The sequence below is a fragment of the Sus scrofa genome, chromosome 7, assembly GCF_054392235.1.
Source record: "Sus scrofa isolate SSC_HxYL_T2T_F1_AM1 chromosome 7, Sscrofa_HxYL_maternal_Yorkshire_Landrace_v2.0, whole genome shotgun sequence".
NCBI lineage: Eukaryota > Metazoa > Chordata > Mammalia > Artiodactyla > Suidae > Sus > Sus scrofa.
Window position 1 is genome coordinate 106,114,556 of NC_139389.1, and position 24,823 is coordinate 106,139,378.

At 41.0% G+C, this 24,823-nt stretch overlaps 1 protein-coding gene across 21 annotated transcripts in view; it reads left to right on the top strand.

Annotated features, from left to right (window-relative positions):
• Positions 1-24,823, top strand: part of SIPA1L1 (signal induced proliferation associated 1 like 1) — a 378,208-nt gene that overhangs the window by 246,779 nt on the left and 106,606 nt on the right. For all 21 annotated transcript variants that reach the window (XM_084969649.1, XM_021099433.2, XM_021099436.2 and 18 more), the window contains 2 exons: positions 10,127-10,257; positions 16,119-16,307. In XM_084969649.1, coding sequence (XP_084825775.1) covers positions 10,127-10,257; positions 16,119-16,307 — 320 coding nt within the window. The remainder of the gene's footprint in view (positions 1-10,126; positions 10,258-16,118; positions 16,308-24,823) is intronic.

The window sequence follows — 24,823 nt, forward strand, 5'->3', positions numbered from 1 at the left end:
AGTTTCTTATTATAAATCATTTACTTATATCAGGTCTTCCTAAATACTTTTTGTTTCTTTGTTTTTCCTCCATTGACCCCTTTGGCAGTTAGGTGAAATCTATAGACTCTCCTTAGAATAATGTTTTTAAATACATAAAAGTACAAGGCAAACCAAGCAAATTAAAATACAATTGCAAGAGTGTTTAAAATTTTGTGACATACGAATACAGGTGCTTTTTAATGCGTTAATAAAAAGATGTAGTGTCAGGTCTGATAACTACCATCGTTTTGAAGTTGTGATGTGTGTAGTCGATACTTTGGTATGTCTGCAACAACTGGAACATGATTTGAAAATACCCATGATTTCTGTTGGTGTCAAAGTCACATGTACAAGCTAATATTACTTCAGTTGGTTGGCTTCATTTATAATCAACGGAAATGCTATGTTGCGTTTAGAAGTTAGTGAAAATAAAGGTATAATTTTTTTCATTCAAATTCATGGACCCCGTAAGTTCTATCCACAGACATGTCTGAAAACCTCTGGCCTTACATAAAACGTTATGTGACTTTTTCCCTCGCGTGTCCAAATATTTACATAGGTAGAGTCCTATAAATGAAATGGTGTGGAATGTATAGGAACCTTGATTTTTATGGCCAAATTGTTCTTAAGAAAACTTAGGCCAGAAAGGTCTAGTTGATATTTTTAAGCCTGTGTAAATTTAACATTTTCTCACTTACTTTGAGTATTTACAGTGTTTATTTTAGAACGTCTATTATAGTTCCAAAATATTTTCATTTCTTTGATCACTAGTGAGATTGAATTTTTAAAAATATTATTGACTAATTGTCATAGGTAACGGCCAATTAAAAATCTCCCATCTTGACTTCGATACTCTTTTCTTTCCCTTTGTTTCACATAGAGTTTTCTGTGTACTTTTTCTTTAGTCATTTGGATGCAGCTTATTCATGGCAACCTTACTTCATACTAAAGACTACTTTTTGTTGGCCAGTTAGGGGACTACATGAGGTTTTAAGCCTAGCAACTTCATGTAATTTTGGCAAAGAGACCACCCTACTACTTTGTAAGAGTTACCTGTGGAAAGAAGAACTAGAACCTCGGAATACTGTGCCCTTTGTAAATGTGGGCAGTTACTCTTAGGCAACAGTAATTACAAGCTTAGTTGAGTGCTTTGGGACAGAACTCTGGCCTGTGGCCAGTCCTGTGTAAATGTCCCCATCCATTACTCTGACCTGCTTTTGATTATGATGCAAAGTCCTAGGCTCTTCAGTTCTCATGCAACCTCCACCCTTGTAATTACGATGAGCCCTTTGGGGACCAGGGACAGAACCTCTGAGTAGTGCTCTTCTCAGAAAGAGCCATCCTTTATTTATTTATTTTTTAAACTTAGTGTATTTTATTTATGTAACCCAATATATACAAAATGTTATCGTTTTAACATGCAATCAATATAAAAATTAACGAGATATTTTATGATTTTCGTAGTAAGTATATTTTAAGAACCTGGTGTGTAATTTACACCTATAACACGTCTCAATTTGCACTAGACACATTGAGGAACCATCCTTTAAACAGTTGGATCCTTATTACCTCCACTTTGGCAAACCTGTGTTTTCATTTTGAGAGCAGAATATGCTGGTGTTGCTTTTTTTTTTTCTTTTTTGTTTAATTCTAACTTACAGGTTTTTTCGGGGTTTTTTGTTTTTGTTTTTGTTTTTCTTTTTTTTGGAGGGCTGCAGCTGCGGCATATGGAAATTCCCAGGCTAGGGGTCGAATCAGAGCTGTACCTGCCAGCCTGCACCACAGCCACAGCAACTCAGGATCCTAGCCGTGTCTGCAACCTACAGCACAGCTCATGGCAATGCTGGATCCTTAACCCACTGAGCAAGGCCAGGGATCGAACCTGCATCTTCATGGATGCTAATCGGATTTGTTTTCGTTTAGCCATGATGGGAACCTTCCCTTTAGTTCTATCCTCTCTGTCTAACCTAGCTATTAGTCATATTTAGAGGTAATAAATTGCACAAAAATAAAACATCTGAACAAGTTGAACTCAATAGGCAGAGATAAGCAGCTTTATAGAAGCATGTGCTTTGGTGAGTGGTTTTCCTCTTATTTCATCCAGATTCTCTGTCTAGTGAAAATATTGACAGTCAGAGTTCATGTTTTTGACTACACTGATGCTGGCCCACTTTGTAGCCTAGCAAGTAAACTATTTTAAGAAAAAATAGTTTAAAATGTTGATAATGGTGAAATAATTTTAATTCCAGCTAGTAAAGTTACATTGTCATCATTCCATTCTTCAAGCTGCTGATATCTGAGGCCCGTGTCATTTGATTAGTGGTGGTATCTTCAGCACCCCTGTCATTACAGTGACTTAAAATGCTTTTTCTAAAGGAAATGGAAAAGTTTTCAGTTCTCCTTCTCTGTAGTTAATTAGGGTAATTAAGATTAGCATGTCAAGGAGTTCCCATTGTGGCTCAGCAGTTAATGAACCCAACTAGTATTCACTAGTATTCGTGAGGTTGCAGGTTCCATCCCTGGCCTCGCTTAGTGGGTTAAGGATCCAGCATTGTCGTGAGGTGTGTAGGTAGCAGATGCAGCTCAGATCTGGGGTGGCTGTGGCTGTGGCATAAGCTGGCAGCTATATCTCCAATTCAGCCCCTAGCTTGGGGGAATCTCCATATGCCATGAGTGCAGCCCTAAAAAAAAAAAAAAAGAAAAAAAAATTAGCATGTCAACATTTTTGTGACTTTAACATATGTTGCTATGATGTTGTCTAAAATGGTTGGTACCAGTTCACAGAACCACCAGCAGTGTATGAATGTATTCCAGCCCTACCAAGGACCATTTTTCACTTCAGAAATGTTGTTGCTGTTTTTGCGAGGCTTGAGATAGTAGCTGTTTTATTTGCCTTCTGTTTCTTTGATTTGTGTTTGTCAGTCTCTTTTCCCTATTTAAATTTCTAAATTAACAATTCTAAAGAAATCTTATAAGCCATGAATTATAAATTTACGGATTATTTATAAAAAAGAAAAATATATTTTTCTTCATAATTATACACAGTCCAGATTATGCTTGTCTCTGGGGAAATGTACAACTGAAATGTTAATATGAAACCCGCACATATCATAAAACCTAATACAAGCAATCCAAAAATTGGTGGTTGAAGCCCTGTAACTCCTGTGATTTTATTTTCCTTTCCTTCTTTACAATTAAAATGCCAGGCTTTTAACTGTGTTTGCCTTGTGCTTACATGCTTATCTGCAGCTCATAACCGGGTGATATTACTGTGCTTGGTCTAAATACTTGGAGCTTTGAGCTATTTCCTATGTCCCCTCTCCAAGAATGTGAAAATTTTATTATTTATTATTGTGACTGTGTCAACCAAAAAATATGGCTCTTTATCTGGAATGTTCTAGAGATAGCAGAACTACTCATCAGTACCCTTTTGTACCATTCTCGTTAAAACTCAAGAACCAGAACTAATAAGAAAATGCCAGGCAAAAAATTTGTTTAGGTGTTGAAAGATGTAAAATGAAGGCTGAGGGAATCAACCATATATGGATAAAACATGACTCTTTCTCCCTTGAAACACAATGAAATCTTGACAGTGCTGCATATCAAGGAAGAATGCTTTACATGGGATCTGTCTGGTTAACCCCTTTAGGCATCAAAATTTATTGAACTGTCTTTTACTCATAACAGAATTTTTGAAGCACTTGGGAAGATAATGTTATATCTAATCACTAACAAGATAAACTTTGGAATCAGTACTTCAAATAATATGTTTGAGTTCTGATATTGCTGTTTCCTAGTTGTGCCTGGGAAGTGACTTATTCTCTCTAAATCGTGGTTTCCCCATCTATGATAAAGAAGGCGATGCCTGTATTTTTATGGTTGATGCGACTGTTAGATAGAGTGCTTGGCCAAAAAAAGTGCCTCACTTTGCTGCATTATATCTGCTAATGGAGTGATTGCAGTACTGGTTTTTGGCATTCTAGTATTCTGGCATATGAAAATACCATTATTTTGGGGTATGTAAGACCTGTATTTCAATTCATCCATCAGCAGAGTTATCCACACTGCTTGAGTCTCCAGCTCCTCTTTTCATCCCCTTTCCTTCCTCTGACTCTCATCATCAAAGGCTTCCTGGCCTTTCTTTAAAACTTATCATCTGCATCTCCCATGTCCTTGTACCCTTTCCTCCACTTCCGCCCCTCTACCCCCCGCACACCTCCCCCCCGCCCCCGCCCCGCAAAGACACAGCTGATTGTGAGTCTGGCTGGAAGAGCTCTTTGCAATTGATGGGTAACTCTGCCAGCAAAGGGTGGAGGTAGATGGCTGGTAGGAAGACAAAAACATGCTGCAGCACTGAGCCACGTGCTGCCCCAAGGCTGCCTTGAGAGGAGAGTACCGAAGTCCAGTGAACTTGAAGGACAGGCCAGAAGGACCAGACTCAGGATAGTCCTAAAAGGCTGGTATTTTAGTTTTTTGTTTTTTGGGTTTTTTTTAAGTCATTTATCTGCAGATCACAGTTTAAAAATTAAAAAATTCAATTTAGGGTGACTTAACTGAACCATACTCCTATGTGGGAGAGTTACTCACTGCATTTGGATTTTGAAGTGAATCAAGTTGTGTTCAGGTAGAAAGGACTTTTTTCTACACTTGTGTAATTTTCTCAGAAGCAGAAATAAGGGGTGGTGGACCAAAACCAGATTTTATTGTAAGAATAATTCTTACTCAGATTGAAAGACTTTTTTTAACAGAGTCTCACTATGATAGTACTAAATTTAACACAGGAAACCAGACCAGAATCTCCATTTATACTGACAAAACTGAAATAGATGAAAGGCAGAGGGAAATACTCTCTTGGAAACAATGGCTAGATCTCTTTTTCAATTAGAAAAAAAAGATTGATGTTTCTGCACACACATACATATAATTTTTCAAAGATCTTCTTGGAGTTATCATACCAGAGATAGATTTGTTTGAAGAAAGCGTTAGAAGTTAGTTTATAATTATCTCATCAGCATTCCTCCAACTCAGAATTGTACTTCTTCAACAGCTGGGGAAAAAAATCGCAAAAAAATATAGCCAGGTGTTGATGATGACACATAAACAAAAAGTTTAAACTGGAGTTCCCGACGTGGCTCAGTGGTTAATGGATCCGACTAGGAACCATGAGGTTGTGGGTTTGATCCCTGGCCTTGCTCAGTGGGTTAAGGATCCAGCCTTGTCATGAGCTTCGGTGTAGGTCGCAGATGTGGCTCAGATCCCACGTTGCTGTGGCTCTGGTGTAGGCCGGCGGCTATAGCTCCAATTAGACCCCTAGCCTGGGAACCTCTGTGTGCCGCAGGTGTGGCCATAGAAAAGACAAGAAAAAAGAAAAAAAAAAAAGTTTAAATGATCTTTTTTTTTTTTTCCTTTTAAAAAAATCAACGTTCTTCATTTTTATGTAGGGTTTAGGTTCTTTTTAAAATTACACTGTAGTGGGAGTTCCTTTGTGGCCTAGCAGCTAGGGACCTGGCATTGCCACTGCTGTGGCTTGGGTCACTACTGAGGCTCAGGTTCGGTCCCTGGCCAGGGAATTTCCACATGCCATGGGCATGGCCAAAAAAATTAAAACCAAGTAACGCTACATTTTATCTACCAATTTATACAAAACAATTGTGTTAAATATTTGTGTTTTTATAAGTTTACATTTTTCTGTTGTAACCTTTCAAAATTTTTGTAGTTGAAATATATTAAATATTCGCTTTCCCTAACTTATATTTTTATGAATTCTTAACACTATTTAAATAAAGTATTATCATTAATATACAAAGTACACACTTTCATTTTACTCCAGTATTCAGTCACTCTTTTAGAGAATGTCTAATTGATGTTTCAGATGAGACCTGAAAGGAAGAGAGTTGGTCAAATAAAGAGGAGTTGTGAGAAGAATGTTCTAAATAGAGTGTTTTGGGTAAGAAAGGGCATAGCGAGTTGAGAAGTTCACTGTGGTTGGTTCTCGAAGTTCAGAAGGATGATGGAAAGGTCCAAGTTGAAACTGGAGTGATAGGCTGGTGACAGGCAATAAGGGCCTTTGGGAAGCCACAAGAAGCATCCAGGGACCCGTGGGAAACCACAAAAGAGGTGTAAACTCAATGATGGTCAGGCTTGCATCTTAGAAGGATCATCTGTCTGCTGTATAAACAGATTGGGTAAAAGCCAATCAGTAAGAAGAGACAGAAACATCCATGCAAATGATGATGAGGTGGCAATGGGATGGAGAAGAAGTAGGAGGACTTGAGAGCTGTCTAGGGACTAGAATTTACAGGGCATGACAGTGGGTCTGGCCTGAGCACATTGGGGAATGTGGGAGCAGTTGCTGAAAGTAGGGTTGTGGGAAGAGCCATATAGTTTTGTATGGGAGGTGATAGGTTCACTTTTATAGGTGTCATGGGACAAACAAGCAGTGAGTTCCATTAGATGTAAAGATCTAGGGCTTACAGATGTCTGGAGTGGACGAGTGAACTCTTGAGAGTCCTCAACCTTGCGATGGCAGGGGCAGTTCCAAGAGTGGATGGAAGAGTCAAGATGGGAAGAGGAGGGAAAACTCAGTAAGAAGAGCTGGAGTGGTGGGAGGAGCATCAGGAGAGGCTGGCGTCAGAGGAGCCAGGAAGAGTGTTTCTAGGGGGAAAAAAATGAAGGGGGAGTTCCCGTCGTGGCGCAGTGGTTAACGAATCCGACTAGGAACCATGAGGTTGCCAGTTCAATCCCTGCCCTTCCTCAGTGGGTTAACGATCTGGTGTTGCCGTGAGCTATGGTGTAGGTCGCAGACGTGGCTTGGATCCCGTGTTGCTGTGACTCTGGCGTAGGCTGGCAGCTACAGCTCCGATTAGACCCCCAGCCTGGGAGCCTCCATATGCCGAGGGAGCAGCTCAAGAAATGGCAAAAAGACAAAAAAAAAAAAAAAAAAAAAAAAATGAAGGGACCAACTGTGTTATGGTGAGTTTGAGCAAGATAAGGACCCAAAGTTTCTATGTGTTTTAACTTGAAGGCTGACCTTGGCAACTGTGCACTGGTAGTCAGATTATAGGAATCCTAAAGTGAAGAATTAGGCGTCTTCTCAGGTGTCCTGTGAAAGAAAAGAAAAGGGAGATTTTCCTGGAGGTTGATAAGGAGACCTGAAGACTGAGGTACAGGGAGGGTGATCTGGCATCAATGTCCCTGGGAAGGTGCAGTGAGGGAGTCGGGACCAGAATTCAGGGGATACTGGTTTCAGATTATAAAGGAAAGGAAGCAAAAGTCTGGGTCCTGGTAAGTGTGTGTCTCTGATGGTGAAAAATGAGGACAGTTGCTTCTGAAATGGCTTTTTATTTTCTTTGTGAGACAGATAGCATTATCTGCTGAGATTGAGAGAGAAGATGGATGGGTAGGGGGGAGTTTGAAGGAGAACAGAGAGAATTTGAAATACCTGCTTTGGAGAAGGGAAGCTGACTGGGGACAGCTTGGGCACGAGTTGAGGGTTATTGGCGATTATGGATGGTGGCCTCAAGTCTGCTGTGACGTCCTCCACCAGCAGAGAACAGCAGTCTCCCCTGCCCTTCCTGAGGTTTGCGGGGAGGTGTTTGAGGAGTTCTGGAGAGTCAAGTTTCAGTAGCATGCAGGAAGCACAAGGAACAGGATGTAGTGGGTGTGATGCTCGTGTTTGACATGTCACTGCTATTCTCTGTCGTGGGATTAAAATATTCCTTGAAGTAACAGAAAGGTGTCAGTTAAGCGCTTTGCTCTTGCAGTAAATGGCCCCAGACTACTGTCTTGTTTCTTTTTGAGTTCTTGTCCACTTTTTTATCCACTTTGTCTCTCTCTGCCCTTTCTGTTTTCTCCCTGGTCGTTTCTTTTTGAGTTCTCGTCCTCTTTTTTATCCACTTTGCCAGTTGTTCTGTCACATTGCTGTCTGCATGCAAGCCTCTATCAGCCCCAACTCTGGACTTTATCAGCCTCTGGAATTATCACACTTCTGAAATCAAGCTGTGGGCTGGAAGACCAGACAGCCACGCTTATTAAAATTATGTGCAAAGTAAGAGTAAGTCACCTCTGGGTGTGATTCTCACGTGCTGTGCCTTGAGGGTGAGAATGAGTGTACATGAATTTTGTGACATTTATTGGATTATTTCTCAGTTGTCCATTTATGAGATGTTTGTTGCTGGTGTTCCCATTGTGTTTTTCTTCCTTTGAATTTCCATGGGTTATGATAATATTCTTAGAGAGCCCGTGGTATTTATGATTATATCTTTCATAATTGTTTAGTATTTATTTGCAAAGCATTTTCATATGTGTTACCTACATTTTAAAACTACATAGATAGACATTTTGCTGTTATTTTTTATTATACTCATGGGTTTTTCAAATGCTTATATATTTTATATGGGAATAATATGATTTTCAAGTAAGTTATGCGCTTTGTTTGAGAATAATCTCCCATGTCACAATGCTGTCGTTTAACCATGTCACATGTAAATGAAAAAGAACAATGTGAAGTAAGTGTTTTGGAGGTTTAAAAAATAAGTTATCTCCTCTAGCTTTTCATCTATTTGTTTTATTGGCTTTCTCATCTGTGAACATATCTTATGTGTATCAAAGATTTTAATTTTTTTTTATTTAATTTTTTTTTTTTTTTTTTGTCTTTCTGGTTTTTCTAGGGCCGTACCCATGGCATATGGAAGTCCCCAGGCTAGGGGTCTAATTGGAGCTGTAGCCACCGGCCTACGCCAGAGCCACAGGAACGCAGGATCTGAGCCTCGTCTGCAACCTACACCACAGCTCACGGCAACGCCGGATCCTTAACCCACTGAGCAAGGCCAGGGATGGAACCCGCAACCTCATGGTTCCTAGTCAGATTCGTTAACCACTGAGCCACGACAGGAACTCCAAAGATTTTAATTTTTTTTTAAGTATATACTTAGGTATAGAATAAATACCACTTTTAAATTTTCTGTAAATTAACTTAATTTTGATCCTGACCTTCCTTCCTGTCAGGAGGAAGGTAAATTCAGCACCAATTGTTTGGGCACTTTCCTCTGATCCCCAAAGTTATGCTGAGGTTGGGGGTCTGGAGCAGTGCCAGACCTCGAGGAGAGGCCCCTGAATTGTCATCAGTCACCTGGCCACACTGGTTACTGCAGAGAAGCCCGTTACCCAGCCCTCACAGGTTCAGTGGCTCTGCAGGATGCCTTGTACTTATCACATGGCTACCGCTGGTGAGGCTGGACACTTTGAAGCTCTTTCTCTGAGCTCAGACTCTGTCTTACTCAGGCAGCGTGGGAGCAGAGTGCTGCTGTGTAACTTACAGACCTCTTTCTTGTCTCCGGTCCAGGGAGATATATATATATACACACATATATATATATATATATACACACACATATATATATATATATATATACACACACACACACACATATATATATATATACACACACATATATATATATATATATATATACACACATATATATATATATATATATACACATATATATATATATTTTGTGTGTGTGTGTGTGTGTGCGCGCCATGGCATGCCAAAGTTCCTGGGCCAGGGATTGAACCCATGCCACAGCAGTGATAGCACCAGATCCCTAACCGGCTGAACCACCAGGGAGCTCCAGGAAATCTTTTTTAATCTGGGGGAAATCCCTGTCCCCTCAAACTCTGTTCTCAGTAGGTTTAGGGTTTAGGGGGTTGTTGCTGATTTTACAAAAACTAAGAAGCCCTCATACAGTGTAGCCTATTTAAAATGGCAGGATATAGGGAGAAAACACAAATTTCCTTTTTAAAAAAATTTTTTTTTTTTTTAGTAGTGGTAAGTAGTGACTATTAATAACATCTTTAGTAAGTTGCACGAGTAGAAAAAAAAAAATTAGTGGGCCGCCTCTGTTGTCTTACTTTCTCTGAGACTTAAACTCACATAGCTAAGTATTTTTATAACTCGTTGAAGGATATTGTTTGTTGAATGTGTTTATATTTTACTGGTATAAAGTAATTTCTGAGGGATCTACATAGCAAGCAGCATATCACATTTTTAAGCGTCCGTAAATGTTCTAATTTTGTTTTGTCTTATTTTATTTTACCTAAGAACACTGGAACTATTTTGGGGCTGATGAGAATCTTGGTCCAGTGGCTGTGAGCATTCGAAGGGAAAAACCAGAAGAAACAAAAGAAAATGGATCTCCATACAACTACCGGATAATTTTTAGAACGAGTGAGGTAAGTGGCAAATGGGAAAGACTTGAGGCTTAATTTAAGTGAGAAAAAAATAGGCGGGTATCAGTAGCAGAGCAATTAAATTTAATAGCACATGGTTACAAATGTCTTCAGATTAAACAAAAGACCCTTTTCATTCACTCCAGTGGTGATGGCCACAGACATACTGGTTAGAGCTGGACCTTTTCTTCCCGTCTAGCTCTGGACAGACACAATAAATGAATGGGAGTTTTGATCCACAGAAAGATATGCCCATTAAGTCTGACCCTAGGAAATTAGAGTCCTCAGAATCCCGAATTGGATATTGTACATCCTGCTCGGGCAGCCGGAAGGCACCGAGCCAGCTTGAAGAGCCAGAGAGGGTCACCAAGACGTAACTCACTTTTCCAGACTATGGCTTAGGACATTTCTTGGCCCAAGAGAAAGGAAACGGACTCTCTTCTTCCTGCATGTTCACGTTGCTATCTTGGACCTGTTCTCTGAGGCCTGAAATGCCATCTGTTTGACCAGAGGCTGTCGAATTGTAGGTAGAACAGGTGCTTGGAGCTCTTTGGGAATCTAAGTACACATCATATATGAGTATTTATTTTCAAATGAAATTCAGGTCGAAAGCAGAAAATGAAAAATAAAAGATAATAGCCAACAAAGCATTTTTTAAAAAACTCATGAACAAGTTTGGGACGACGAGGGGTTTTTTCCTTTGTTTTCTTTCTAAACATAATGTATAGTTGTGCCAGCTATCAATTTATTGCCTCTCTTAGCCAAATCACTTTAGGATTGTTGTTTTGCGTTAATGCCTAATACCCCCTTGAGATATCTAGAAAATAATGGTTTTGAAACTAGTTTAAATAGGGCATTTGGCATCATTTCCCCCATTGAATACAAGGCAGGTTGCAGGGGTTGGCTTCTCTTAGTAATTGTTCCTCAGCTTGCACTCCGGGGAAATTAAAAATAGGATTTTTAAAGGCACAGCTCTAATATCTAATGTGTTGTGTCGTGGCCAGAGAGCAACGAAGAACTCACGTGCTCTGGGGTTCTTTCTCTCCACACCAAAGCTGCTCATTAAGCTGGGGCAGTTCTTTGGTTGCACATGAAAAGCACAGAGAACACACTGTGTTTCTGAAGTCAGATGTGGGTCGTGGGTATTTCTGGCGTCTCAGACCCCACCAGATTTCTGAGAGCCTCAGTTATTTCCTCCTACCTGTTTGTGTCCTTCTTGTCCGTATCTTTTTCCCCCCTTCCCAAGTCCTCTCTGATTTAAGTCCTCATCATGCTTTTTCCTTTTTACGAATTTCAGTGCCTCTTCTTGCCTGTCATTCTTTGTGCCAAAGGTTGAAGTTTTCTGCGTCGGTGCCCTCTTTCTCTCATCCTGTCTCTGGCGTCCAGGATTGTCCCTTATTGTGACGTCTGGTCACAGCCTCTCTCTCCAGGTTTAATGCCTGTCCCAAATGAACAGGCCCCTCCGCGGTGGTGGGGGAGCCATGCCGGCCTTTCCCACCTCTGTTCCCTCTTCTCTCCCTCCCTTGGCCGGAGCTGCTCTCCCCGCCTAACCCCCCGATTCTCCGATTCACAGTTCAGTCCTTGCCCTGCCAGCCCATTCAGCCGTCTCTGGGAGCCATGTCCTTACCCTTTGATTGAAACACCCCAAGTCAAATGTTTTTCATGGTTGCAAACACCATTACCACTTGTTTCCATGTTCAAATTAACTTTTAGCTGATGACAGTTCTGTTGCGACCGTCATCCGGGCCAGAGACCTCGAGGTCATGCCTGACCCCTCTCTCCTTCTCCCTCCTGCCCCCCAACCTGCAGAACTGGTTGACTTTGTCTTCAAAATGTGTCCAGATTTCAACCACATCTCCCATCCCACGGCCTCTGCCTGGGCCAGGCCACCATCATCTTTCTCCAAGAATCATTCTTCCTGCTTCCGTCCTTAAAGGCTGGAATTCTTTCAGCCCAGCAAGGATCCTTTAGAAGTGCCGTTCAGAGCCTGTCATTCCTCAATTCAAAATCCTCTCATGGTTTCCCATCTTCCAAGTAAAAGCCTTTCCCCTTGATAGCCTAGGACACTGCGCACATCTGCTTCCACCCTTGACCTCATCTCCAGTAGCTCCCCCCTGTTTATAAGTCTTTTCCAACCACACCAGTCTCCTCCCCTCTGGGCAGCCTCAGGACACCTCTGCCTCAGGGCTCAGATAATTCCTGTTCCTCTGTAGTCAGTCTGCTTGCCCAAGCATCCTTATGCCCACAGCTCTCTTTTCCTTCTGCCCTTTACTCTTAAGTCACAGGGCCCTACCTTGGCCGCTGGATCTAAAATTTCTACTCCCTCATATCCTGTTTTACATCCAATTCTAGGCTTTATTTTTTTCATGAATACTTACCAGTGTCTCACATATTGTACTTACCTATTTTGTTCATTTTGTGTCTTTCCTACTAGAGTATAAGCTCAGGGAAGATGAGGACTCTTGAGTTTTTCATGACTACATGCCTAATGCCTAAAACGGTAGCCCCCATTCCTTCCTTCCTCCATCTAATGTTTATTTAATTCATTGCCACTAGCCTTTGTGTGATTTTTTTTTCTTTCCGATAGAAATAATCCTTACATGTGGTTTAACTGTAACATCTTTATGAGACTTTTCATAGAGATAAACTAATGAAAGTCCTGGGATAGAAATAACGGAGTTCCTGCTGTGGCTCTGAGGTAACAAACCCAGCGTGGCGCAGTGGTTAACGAATCCGACTAGGAACCATGAGGTTGTGGGTTCGGTCCCTGCCCTTGCTCAGTGGGTTAACGATCCGGCGTTGCCGTGAGCTGTGGTGTAGGTTGCAGACGCGGCTCGGATCCCGTGTTGCTGTGGCTCTGGCATAGGCCAGCGGCTACAGCTCCGATTCGACCCCTAGCCTGGGAACCTCCACATGCCGCAGGTTTGGCCCTAAAAAGCAGAAAACGAAAGGAGGGAGAAAAGGAGGTGGGGGCTAGAGGAGGGAGGGAGGGAGGAAGACCTCTAGATGTTGGTCCTGGTCCAGAGCTCCTGTACTTTGGAGGATGGGCAATTTACTCTTTTCCACTGAAGGCAGTTCACTGAGTATATAGTAAAGTAAGACATAATTCTTCTGCCTCCTTAGGGACTTCTCATGCTACCAATTCCTCCCATTAATAAATCCACTGAGAAGAAGGAAAACATAGTCACCACAATGACACTCCAGTTGCTTCAGTAAATGACATCAAGATAACAGAAATACAGACAGATCTCTCACATTTCAATAGAAATAATCATTGCACAACCCGAACAAAAATGGAACCTTTGTATATTTGGAAACATGAGTTTATGAATAAAATCTATGGCGTGTGAGTGCCTTTAAGCATAGGTACATAGAGGCTTATGAGGATTCTCTTATTGTTTCTGGCAGTTATTAACAAAAGCATCAGTAATACCAGTGATTCGGGTGTAAAAATGCGAGTCATTCTTTTTCTCATTTGCTTGGCGTCTTGAGGTGGGCTGCTGTCTTTCTGTGGTGCAGGGTCAGCAATGGTTAACGCACTCCTGGTGTCCGCTTCTCCAGCCTTCTGTAGCTCCCCATCCCCTGACACAAGTTATCTCTAGAAGGAGGAACATAAGGGTGTTCAACCCTTTCCATGATTTAAAAAAACAAAACAAAAACTGTTTCTGTCAAATCAGGTATTAAGTCACAGGTAAATGATACCTTTTTTTATTGTTATTTCCCCAGTTCAATTTTTTTCCTACTGTACAGCATAGCATCTTGTACATATGTTATTTGAAAACAAACTGTAAATGAAAGAAAAGCTCCCAGAGTTCCCATTGTGGCTCAGTGCATTAAGAACCTGACATAGTGTCCATGAGTATGCATGTTCGCTCCCTGACTTCACTCAGGGGCTTAAGGATTGGGTGTTGCCATTAGCTGCAGGGTGGGTTGAAGAGGTGGCTTGGATCTGGCATTTCTGTGGCTGTGACATAGGCCAGCAGCTGCAGCTCCAGTTCAGCCCCTGGCCTGGGAACTCCCATATGCCACAGGTGTGGACTTAAAAGAGAAAGAAAGAAAGAATAGCTCCCAAACCATGAATAGACTGCTGCAAGAAAAGCAGCTTTTCTTGTACTGAGAGTCAGAGGTTGGTAACCTTGGCTTTTCCTACTCCCATCTCTTTTCTCCATCAGTTGGCATGTGTTACAGATTTTACTTCACCTGTGATTCTTCCTTTGGTTTCCGTGATCCCTGCTAGTCCTCTGTCTTGCCCTCTTTGCTCATTAACTTGAAGACTTGCAGCTAGCTTCCTTTTAATTACATTCTCTGCCTGCAGTTTCGTCCTCGTGCAGTTCATCTCGTTGGCCATCTGAGCTGCCGTACGGTCGTTGTCTCCATGCAGAGAAGTCCTGAGAGGGGGCTGATTGGAGCCGGCGAGGCCCACGCCCTTCGGATTGCTCACCTCAGGGCACTCGCCCCCTGACCCCTTTGGGCTCTCTGAGGTCCAGCTGAGCGACAGCTGTCACTCTTGCTCGCTCACACCCCACGCTCTCATCTCCATGCCTTTGCTCTTCGGCATTGTCTTTTTGTACAGTTTTTCCTAGATTTCAAGGTCCCTTTTTAGTGCCACCTCCACAGAGCCTTTCCTTAGACCCTGAGCCATGGCAATCCATTTTCTACCTTTGGACTCTTGTAGATCCTGACCTAGTTAACTTCTCTTAGTAAATATATCTTGCCTAATCGTCTACATCTTACCTCTCTTGCACATCACCCTCAGCCCTCCACAAAATTTTTTTTTTTTTTTTTTGGTTTTTTTCAGGGCTGCGCCCATGGCATATGGAAGTTCCCAGACAAGGGGTCAACTCAGAGCTGTAGCCACCAGCCTACACCACAGCCACAGTAATGCGGGATCCGAGCCACCTCTGCAGCCTACACCGCAGCTCACAGCAACACCAGATCCTTAACCCACTGAGTGAGGCCAGGGCTCGATCCGCAACCTCATGGTTCCTAGTCAGATTCGTTTCTGCTGCACCACAGCGGGAACTCCTCAGCCCTCCACATTTCCTCCTGTGGTCATACAGTGCCTTATAACCTACATGCTTCAGGGGAATTTGTTCAACCTAATAGGTTCTTCTTTGGGTCACCGTATGGGACCTAAATTATACTAACGACTTTGCCACGTGAAAATTTCTGAAAGTTAAGACTCCTTTAGGCTTAATGTCTGCTTAACTTTGCTTCAACAAATCATCATTACTTAAGGACTTTTTTTGGCTTATGTTATATCCCATAATAATAGATCTCAAGAAATAAGGACAATCAAAAGTAATTTTAAATGCTATTGAGAGTACCACTGCGGTGCTAACGATAGTCATTGTCCTGGTAGAGGAGTGTTTGGGAATAGGAATAGTTTAAGCTTGTCAGCAGTACATTATGAAATTTAAACTTTATCTTCCCCCACCCTTACCTTTTAGAGTTTAAAAAGGAATAACATCTAAACTCTAAGCATTAAGTCTTCAGATATTCCCTGGATATTTCCTTCTTCATTTCCTGGCTAGTGTGTGTCGTGTGTGAGTGGCATTTTATAGCCACATGGAGACGTCAGTCTTACTTACTAGCTCTTTAAGGGAATATGTACTCGGGTTGGCATTTAAGGAAATGCCCTCGGAACGCTTGATTATGAGTTCCCTTGGACGTGCCTGGGTCTTCCTGTGAGTTTGGACCTCGTTATTCATATAGAAAACATCTTATGTCACTGTTTTCATCTTTTTCCCTTACTGGCTTCACCCGTCCGACATCCTTCCCCGCTCCCTAGGAGGGACCTCAGCCTAGGCTTTCCGTACGTTTGATGTATTTGCTCATCTCACTGGAGCCCGTGTCTCTTTCAGCTCATGACCCTGAGAGGTTCGGTGCTAGAGGATGCCGTTCCCTCAACGGCAAAGCACTCGACCGCCCGGGGGCTGCCCCTGAAGGAAGTGTTGGAGCACGTGATTCCCGAGCTCAACGTCCAGTGCCTGCGGCTGGCCTTCAACACTCCGAAAGTCACTGAGCAACTCATGAAACTGGATGAACAGGGGGTGAGTGTGGCTTCCAGGGGACAACATTCTTGCCGCTCAGGTTTCCTCTGGGCTACCAGAATACGGACCTGAATCATTCTTTTTGAACAGGAAAAACCGATACCATTTATTGGGAAGAATCTTCGCTTTGTAATTACTCATTGTCTTTTTTTCTTAACGCTTTGAACTCTGAAAATTTCTTTTCTTTTCTTTTTTTTTTTTTTCTTTTTTTTTTTTTTAATGTCTTTTTAGGGCCGCACCAATGGCATATGGAAGTTCCCAGGGGTAGGGGTCCAATCGGAGCTGCAGCCGCCGACTTCCACCACACTCACAGCAATGCTGGATCCTTAACCCACTGAGCGAGGCCAGGGATCAAACCTGAAACCTCATGGTTCCCAGTCGGATTCGTTTCTACTGGGCCATGCTGGGAACTCCTGAACATTTCTTATCTGATTAAGTTCTGTATGTCAGAATCAACTGATATGGTGCTAAAACAATGTTCAGCTCTTTGGGTAATCTTCCATAAACGCCATGGATTTTTCGAGTACCCTAGGAATAAGTAGTAGCAATAACAACAGTAATAATAGCTAATACTAAGGAACATATTCACCAGGCTCTGTTTTAAGCACCTTAATATGTTATCCCAACTAATGTCCCAGCCCCAGGATAATGGTACCATTATTATCCTCATTTTAGGGACAAGGAATCAGAGACACAGAGAAGTTAAGTAGTAAGTCCAAGTTCACACAGTCAATAAGTTCAAAGCCTGTTCTGGGAGCCCCTATCCTACACTGTTCTTAAAAGCTTTAATGTTTAGTCTGTTGGTACCACCAAAGATGTGTGTTAGCTAAGATTTCTAAATACAAAATTCAAAATTTTAAAAATAGAGGTCTTAATTTATAACAGAATGAAAATGCTCGAGATTTTCTCACCTCCATACTTCCCGTACCTTGAATGTGAGAGCCATTGGTCAAGCGGCAGATGAGTGATAGGATAATCCATGGAGAGGCAGCAGAAGCGTAGAGAATGCAAAATTATCTTCTGGAAAATCTACTCACCAGAGAGTGTGTATCCACGTTCTGCCTGGCATCATTTGAGCATATGGGCTGGTTTTGTTAGATATTGTATTTATGTACTCTTATTTTAACTCTTTCTCTGAACCTTTCAGCCAAGTTGCATCCTGGTAGTGAGTGTTAGTAGCTTTATTTTTGCATTTAAAAAAAAAAATTCTTCCAAAAGTAAAATTGGTCCAGTTATTGAATGCTGTTTTATGAACAAATTTCGATGGTATTTTCTTTTTCTTTTTTTTTTCTTTTTGTCTTTTTGCTATTTCTTGGGCCGCTCCCGCGGTATATGGAGATTCCCAGGCTAGGGGTCGAATCGGAACTGTAGCCACCAGCCTATGCCACAGCCACAGCAACGTGGGATCCGAGCCGAGTCTGCAACCTACACCACAGCTCACGGCAATGCCGGATCGTTAACCCACTGAGCAAGGGCAGGGACCGAACCCACAACCTCATGGCTCCTAGTCGGATTCGTTAACCACTGCGCCACGACGGGAACTCCTCAATGGTATTTTCTTAATTAAGCAAAAATTCCAATTTTATTAAAATGAGTGGGAGTTCAAAAAATCAGCTTCAAGTTCTATTTATTCTTTTAATTTAGTCAATGAGAATGTTAGAAACCAGTAGTTGAACGTTACTTTTCTAGTCATTGCTCTCTTTGTCCATTCCTTTCCCTTATCATAGAGCACAGCTAGTGTCTACTCCATATGTATATTTCAAGTAGACTGTGACTATTATCTTTGTAATGTCAGTTTGAGTATTTTGAATGCTTCTAGAGACTGGTGATACATAAACTTAACTATTTTGGGTACTGTTTTCCAGTAAATATTTTGAGCATTTATTCTCAAAAAGGAAGAGCAGAAAAATGATGATCAGCTTTGCAGATTCAGTCTTTTCAGTTATTTACTGTGCTTTTCAAAGAGAACAGCAACATTTAGACATTGACAATATAATCATATACTGAACGTTCTAAATTCGATAAATGATTTTGTGTAAAGAAGACATTTATTTCTTTTTTCCCTTTGTTTTACCCATATTAAATTTGAAAGTGGGTACCAAATTATTATGGGATCTCTGGCACATCTTGCACCCCCTCTTAGTGATTATAAAATGTTGGACGACCACAAATGAGGCTCCTCTGTGCTAAATACTTTATGGTCCCACAAACATGGGAAAGATAAGAGTACATAATGAGTTTAACTTAAAGGTACATTTATTTAATTCATATAACTGCCCGTCCTATTCTTCTGAAATGATAGGCTTCTTATTCTTGGGGGATATTAAAATATCCTTTCCTTCATAAATTATTGATGATAATAATGTGCTGTTTTCTTTAATGCTTTCTCAGCTAAATTAAAAATTTGGCCCTCTAGGTGAGTCTCCCCAATTTTATTTTGGGAATTTTACTAGGCAGGAGAATCTAGAAGTTTAAAACCTGCTATTTTGTGTGAGCAGCTCTGTATCTGAACTAAAGTACACCTCCGCTTGGCCTCTGTTTTCCTTTATATCTGATAAAAAACAGATAATGCACATACTTATGTGTTTAGTCTGGAGAGTCATCTTTTGGTAAGGAAATTTTATTAATGCCTTAGAGTCCTTTTGAGAAACTAATGATTTTGGTGCCTTTACAAATACATGTTTTGAAAAAGAAGTGCTTGTGAGTGCAGTAGATTACACATTTGAGTCATTGCAAAGCATTTTTAGTTTCCATCTATGTCATCATTTTTTAAAATTTCATGCTTTGTACATCCTTATATTTGAAGAGATGGTATGAATACTGAGAAACTGGACTCTCAGTATTCATAGAAAAAGGAGCTTCTACATTGCCCTTTAAATTTTATTTAAAGGATTCCTTTAAAAGCTTTTATACTTTAAAGAGCTGACATAATTATGCTTGGAAAAAGAAAATGTTATTTGCTTGGTATTTTGGAGCATTTTGCCTTTTAGATCTTTGGTGCTTTTTTTTTTTTCTTTCCATTTTACCATTTTTTAAATCTGAAATGAACAGAAGAACAAACGTAAGTTATATCTGTAATACAAAAGATTGCATTTCACGAAAATGTAAAAATTTGAATTTCATTTGGCTAGACTCTGCTATTTATGTGGGCACTGAAGTAGGCACTTAAATTCCTTATGTTTTAGGAGGTGGTTATATGCTTTGTGCCTTCTCCAAGCTTTTGCATTCACCTTCCTGATACCTTCCTGGGACTTTCACTACTGATGGATGTCCATTCCATTATCATCTAAAGGGCAATAAGAATGTGAAATAACCTGCCAATGATTTCACATTATTAAGAATTTAGAGGGAGTCTTCTCAGTGGCTCAGTGGCTAACAAACCTAACTAGTATCCATGAGGACACAGGTTCGATCCCCAGCCTTGCTCAGTGGGTTAAGGATCCGGCGTTGACATGAGCTGTGATATAGGTCGCAGACGTGGCTTGGATCCTGCATTGCTGTGGCTGTGGTGTAGGCCGGTGGCTACAGCTCTTGATTGGACCCCTAGCCCGGGAACCTCCGTGTGCCATGAGTGTGGCCTTAAAAAGACCAAAAGAAAAAAATTAGAACAGTTTGTGATTCAGCAAATTTGGATCAACTCAGGATTTGGTTTATCCATCATGGTCCTAGATCTTCCTCTTAGATCCTAATAGGTCTAATTATCCTATTAGATAATTGAGAGCATCTCTTATAAGGAAAGCACATTAGATGAATATATATGTTTACTTATTAGACTGTTCTGAGCTCTTTACCATCTGATTTAATGCTCATGGCTCCTCTGGGCACTAGGTTCCAGTTTCTCGACCTATTGTATGGTTAAGAGGACTGAGACTTTCAGAAGCTGTTGGTGCCATTTTCCCTTAGGAGTCCTGAACACTGGATATGCATTTGGGTAGATACTACCGTTTGCTTTTAAGCTTTGCAAGGTTTCATGTCTTTTTGCATATCTCGAATTATTTTGATCCTCAAAACTACACTGTGAAATATCAGGAATTTCATTATCTCTTCCAGCCAACTTTGTAATAATATGACTTAACTCGGTTACTTTTAAATTTGCCATGTCAGAACCATGGTTCTTCATCAGTCATTTTTTAAAAAAATCTTAACCTCAGGGAAACAAAAGGTCATTATACCAGGCCCTGGTTCAGGCAGTTCACTCACATAAAGCATTTAGTGCAATGCCAGGCACGTGGTGGACATGGAAGAAATATTAGCTGTGGTTGATAATGATAAAATACTTACTCACTTGTGACCCTTTACATGCATTATCTCATTTAATCTTTATAAGCATTAAAGGCTGGTATTATTGATAGTATAATGTATTATATAGTTTCAAATCCAATAAATGCTTATTGAGGAACCACTCTTTGCAGATTGTTAATTATTGTAGAGAAGAAATAGGCTAGTAAGACACGGTCCTCCCCTATGAAGGAGACAACCTAACCTAACTTGCTGTAATGAAAGGTAGATTTAATCTAATGAGTATTTAAGAGAACCGCAAGCAAACAAGTCAGTGGAGCCTAGTCCTGATTGGTTAGACAGATCAGGATGGAATGGACCTTTCATCAGGCCAGCGAATAAGCAGTACAGTGGTCTAGACTCAACAATGAGAACAGACACAGCCGGACAGAAGCACAGAATGTGGCTGTGGGACAGCAAGCAGATCCACTGAACAGGAGTGGAAGTCAGTCGTAAAAAGATATTTTTTTAATTGAGCAGTGACTAAGCTGTGAACTGCGTGAAGCAATTTACATGAATTATTTTATTTAGTCCCTAGAATCCTTTGGTGTAGGTGGTGTTATTGTTCTTGTTTTGCCGACAAGAGCCCGGAGGCACACAGAGGCTGAAGGACCCCCCCAGATCACAATTAGGATCTGGTGGAGGTAGGTCTTGAATCTAGGCATTCGGACTCTGGACTTCACATTCTTTTTGTGAGTGTGTATTTTTTATTATTATTTTTTAATTATTTTTAATAGTTATTTCCCCAATATAATTTTTTTTCTACTCTACAGCATGGTGACCCAGTTATACATACATGTACACATTCTATTTTTGCACATTATCCTGCTCCATCATAAGTGACTAGACATAGTTCAGAGTCCACATTCTTACCCAGTACACTGTGCACCCCAGCCTCCCCTCTGTTCCCCTTGAGTGGCAGAAGAAACTGGAAAGATGGCTTCATGTTTTATTGCTGCAGGCTTCAGTGCCCAATATTAAGTATAACATGTTCAACCCAAATAATATTGGAATAGAGCATAAAAATAAAGTATCACTGCCAGTTTGCAGTAGAGAAAATTGAAAGTCCTGATTTCATTAGGAAATGTCAAGTTTCATGTACACAGTAGTGATTTTACCTAAGTGAGTATCTCCACTGTTTTTCTAGATACTTATTGAAAATACAGAGAAATGAAAGTATTTATTGGATTCTCTATTCTTTAAAATGTTACCCTTTAAGTTATTGAAGTTAAAGAGGAAAGGTAATCATATTTAATTAGGTCTGCAGTATATTTCTTCAAGTATAGATGAAGGAAAGAAACAGTTTATTTGCTAATGAATAGTGCTGTTCCTTTCATTAAGGGCATGGATGAGAATCTCTGCTGACTTAGCCTATTTGTTGCCCTGGTGCATTTATTATTTTATAAATGAGTTTGAACAGTCACTTTTCTCTTTGATTCAGGCAGCTAGATTTAAAGAATAAACCATAAGGAAAACACTTTTTCCCAAACCCATTTTCTTTTTTAAAATTTATTTTTTCTTGTTACAGCCACACCTCTGGCATTTGGAAGTTCCTGGGCTAGGGGTAGAATCAGAGCTGCAGCTGCTGGCCTACACCACAGACATAACAACACCAGATCCATGCCATATCTGTGACATGCCACAGCTTGCAGCCACACCATATTCTTAACCCTCTGAGCGAGGCCAGGGATCCAGTCCACATCCTCACAGACACTATGTCAGGTTCTTAATCCATTGAGCCACAGCAGGAACTCCTCAAACCCTTTTTCTATGAACAAAGCTTTGGCAGAACAATTACCATTCCTGAAATTTCCATCTTCTTCTAGATTATGATAACAGCCAGAGCATGTTTAAAGTTCAGATGGCCACCAGCTTGATTCTAGAGGTATATTATCAGGAAGACATACACACAGTAGTCATCAGGTCAGGGAAGGAAGGCAGTGGCGTTGGGCAGCTGGTCTTGTCTGTTCACAAGTAGTGATGACTCTGCTCTGGCTCCTCCATGCTCTTCTGCCTGGCTCAGGCTGGGGCGGGTGACTGGATAGAGTCCTTTCTGGGGATAAGATTTGTGATTAAAATGACAGATAGCAGCAGCGTTCGGAAGACATTTGCCTGTGGTAGGCCTGCAGTTTGTAGTGATGGGGCTCCCTGTAGCCAAACCTGCATGGGGGTTCTTTGGTTCCCAGTCCAGAAAGACAGAGGAACTGATCGCAGATAGTTCAGTCTTCCTGATCTTAAATTGCTGGTTGTGCTTTAAATTCAGTTTTAAAATAAAAGGCTGAAGTAGTTTCCTTCCCACAGAACTTCCCTAGCCAATATCTTATGGTCCCCAAAAATCACAGTATGTCCATTGAGGGATCCTATTTGAACCCTGTTCCTTTCTCTCACCTCTCTTCTTCCCTGCAGTTATAACTTTTACTGGTTTCCTCCGTTTCTGTGTTTCTTTCTACACATTTACCAAATAGGCATATATACTCTTATTTTCCTTTTTCTGATACAAAATACAGCATGCTGTTGACATGTGCTTTTTCACTTAGTAATATATTTTAGACATCTTTCTATGCCAGCACACGGAAAGCTTTCCCTTTGTTTTTACTGCTGCATAATATTCTGTGGTGTTGCTGTACCATAGTTCACTTCATCAGTTTCTCCATTAAGGGATATTTAGATAGATTCCAGTCTTTTCCTGTTACAATGTTGCAGTGAAGAGCCTTTTCCTATGTAATTGAAATTCATCTTAATATCAAATCAATACAAGTACATGAATCATCCATCTAGTACCCAATATGAAGCTTTCTAGATTTGTGAGAACTTGTGCACAATATATTATTAGATAAAATCCGTGTATGTGTATTCCCTTTACATTATGCCAAAGATAAAAATAGACTATGTCTCTGCACATGTGTGTAATTCTGACAGCAGCTCTGTCAGATTTTTAAAGTAATTTTCCTACCCAGTATCCATAACGCAGTTTGATTTTTGTTAGTAATTTCCAATAAGGATACATTTTCTAACTAGCACGCTTTTTTCTCCCAACACTGAATTTTTCCGGACTCTTGTCATTCTTTTTGGAGGATAGCATGGTGATACATCTTTAGGAAGTAGTTGAAAGAGTTGCCCTGTTTTTGAAGAACAAGCCAAAGTAAATGCTATCAGTGTGACTCACGACAATTTGAAGAAGTAACCAAGGTCTTCATGTGCAGTCATGGCAGGTAGTTTGTCTCGAACCAGCCCCCCCCACTGAGAATAACCAGGAACCCTGCACAGAATGTTCTTTTAAAATTAAATTTGGACTTTTGCTCCTGGAAGTATAAAGTAGATGTATTTTTCCCTATTCTTCCAGCTAAGTACAGCTTAAAAAAAAAACCCACCTGGTCTGCTGTGTTATAAAGCAAACATGAATCTGAAGGTAAAAAGAAAGGGGTGGATGACTTTGGGCTGAGGAATGAGATAGCCACTCATGATGAAAACTGGAATAGAGAGGAACTTCCTCAACTTGATTAAAAAAAAAAAAAAATAGGAGTTCCCTTTGTGGCTCAGCAGAAATGAACCCAACTAGTATCCGTGAGGACGCAGGTTCAGTCCCTGGCCTCACCCAGCAGGTTAATGATCCAGTGTTGCTGTGAGCTGCAGTGTAGATCACAGACGAGGCTTGGATGTGGCATTGCTGTGGCTGTGACGCAGGCCGGCAGCTGTAGCTCCAATTCAATCCCTAGACTGGGAGCTTCCCTATGCCGCACCTGTGGCTCTAAAAAGCAAAAGCAAAAAAAAAACTAGGCAGAGCAATGAGACAGTGGGTTTTATAAGCATCAGGCAACAAAGGACAGTGATCTCTGAGAGGTAGAAAGTAAGTGAACAGTAAGATCACACCAACTTTCTGCCCAAAGAGAGTTTCCAGGCTGTGGTGCCGGTAGAAGCCCCCCTGCCAGTTGAAGCCCAGGGGTCTCCCTGAGTGGAGACTGAGAAGTGGGTCCAGGGAGGTAAAGGGTTTCCAGGACAGATAGGTACATGTGTTTGAGGAAACTCTTTGAGGCCAGGCTAAGAACCACCCTAAGTTTGAGGAGGGCAAATCCTTAGACCTCTACCTGCCCGAGAACAGCTTCTGCTTCCACCAGGCGGTCTGGAAAACCTGAGGTCACATGGCATCGGGTAAAGGCTCAGAGTGACTTCGCCTCACGAATAGGGTAAAATTATCCTCAAATTAAACATGCTTCTGCTAAGAGCTGTCAGAGTTTAAA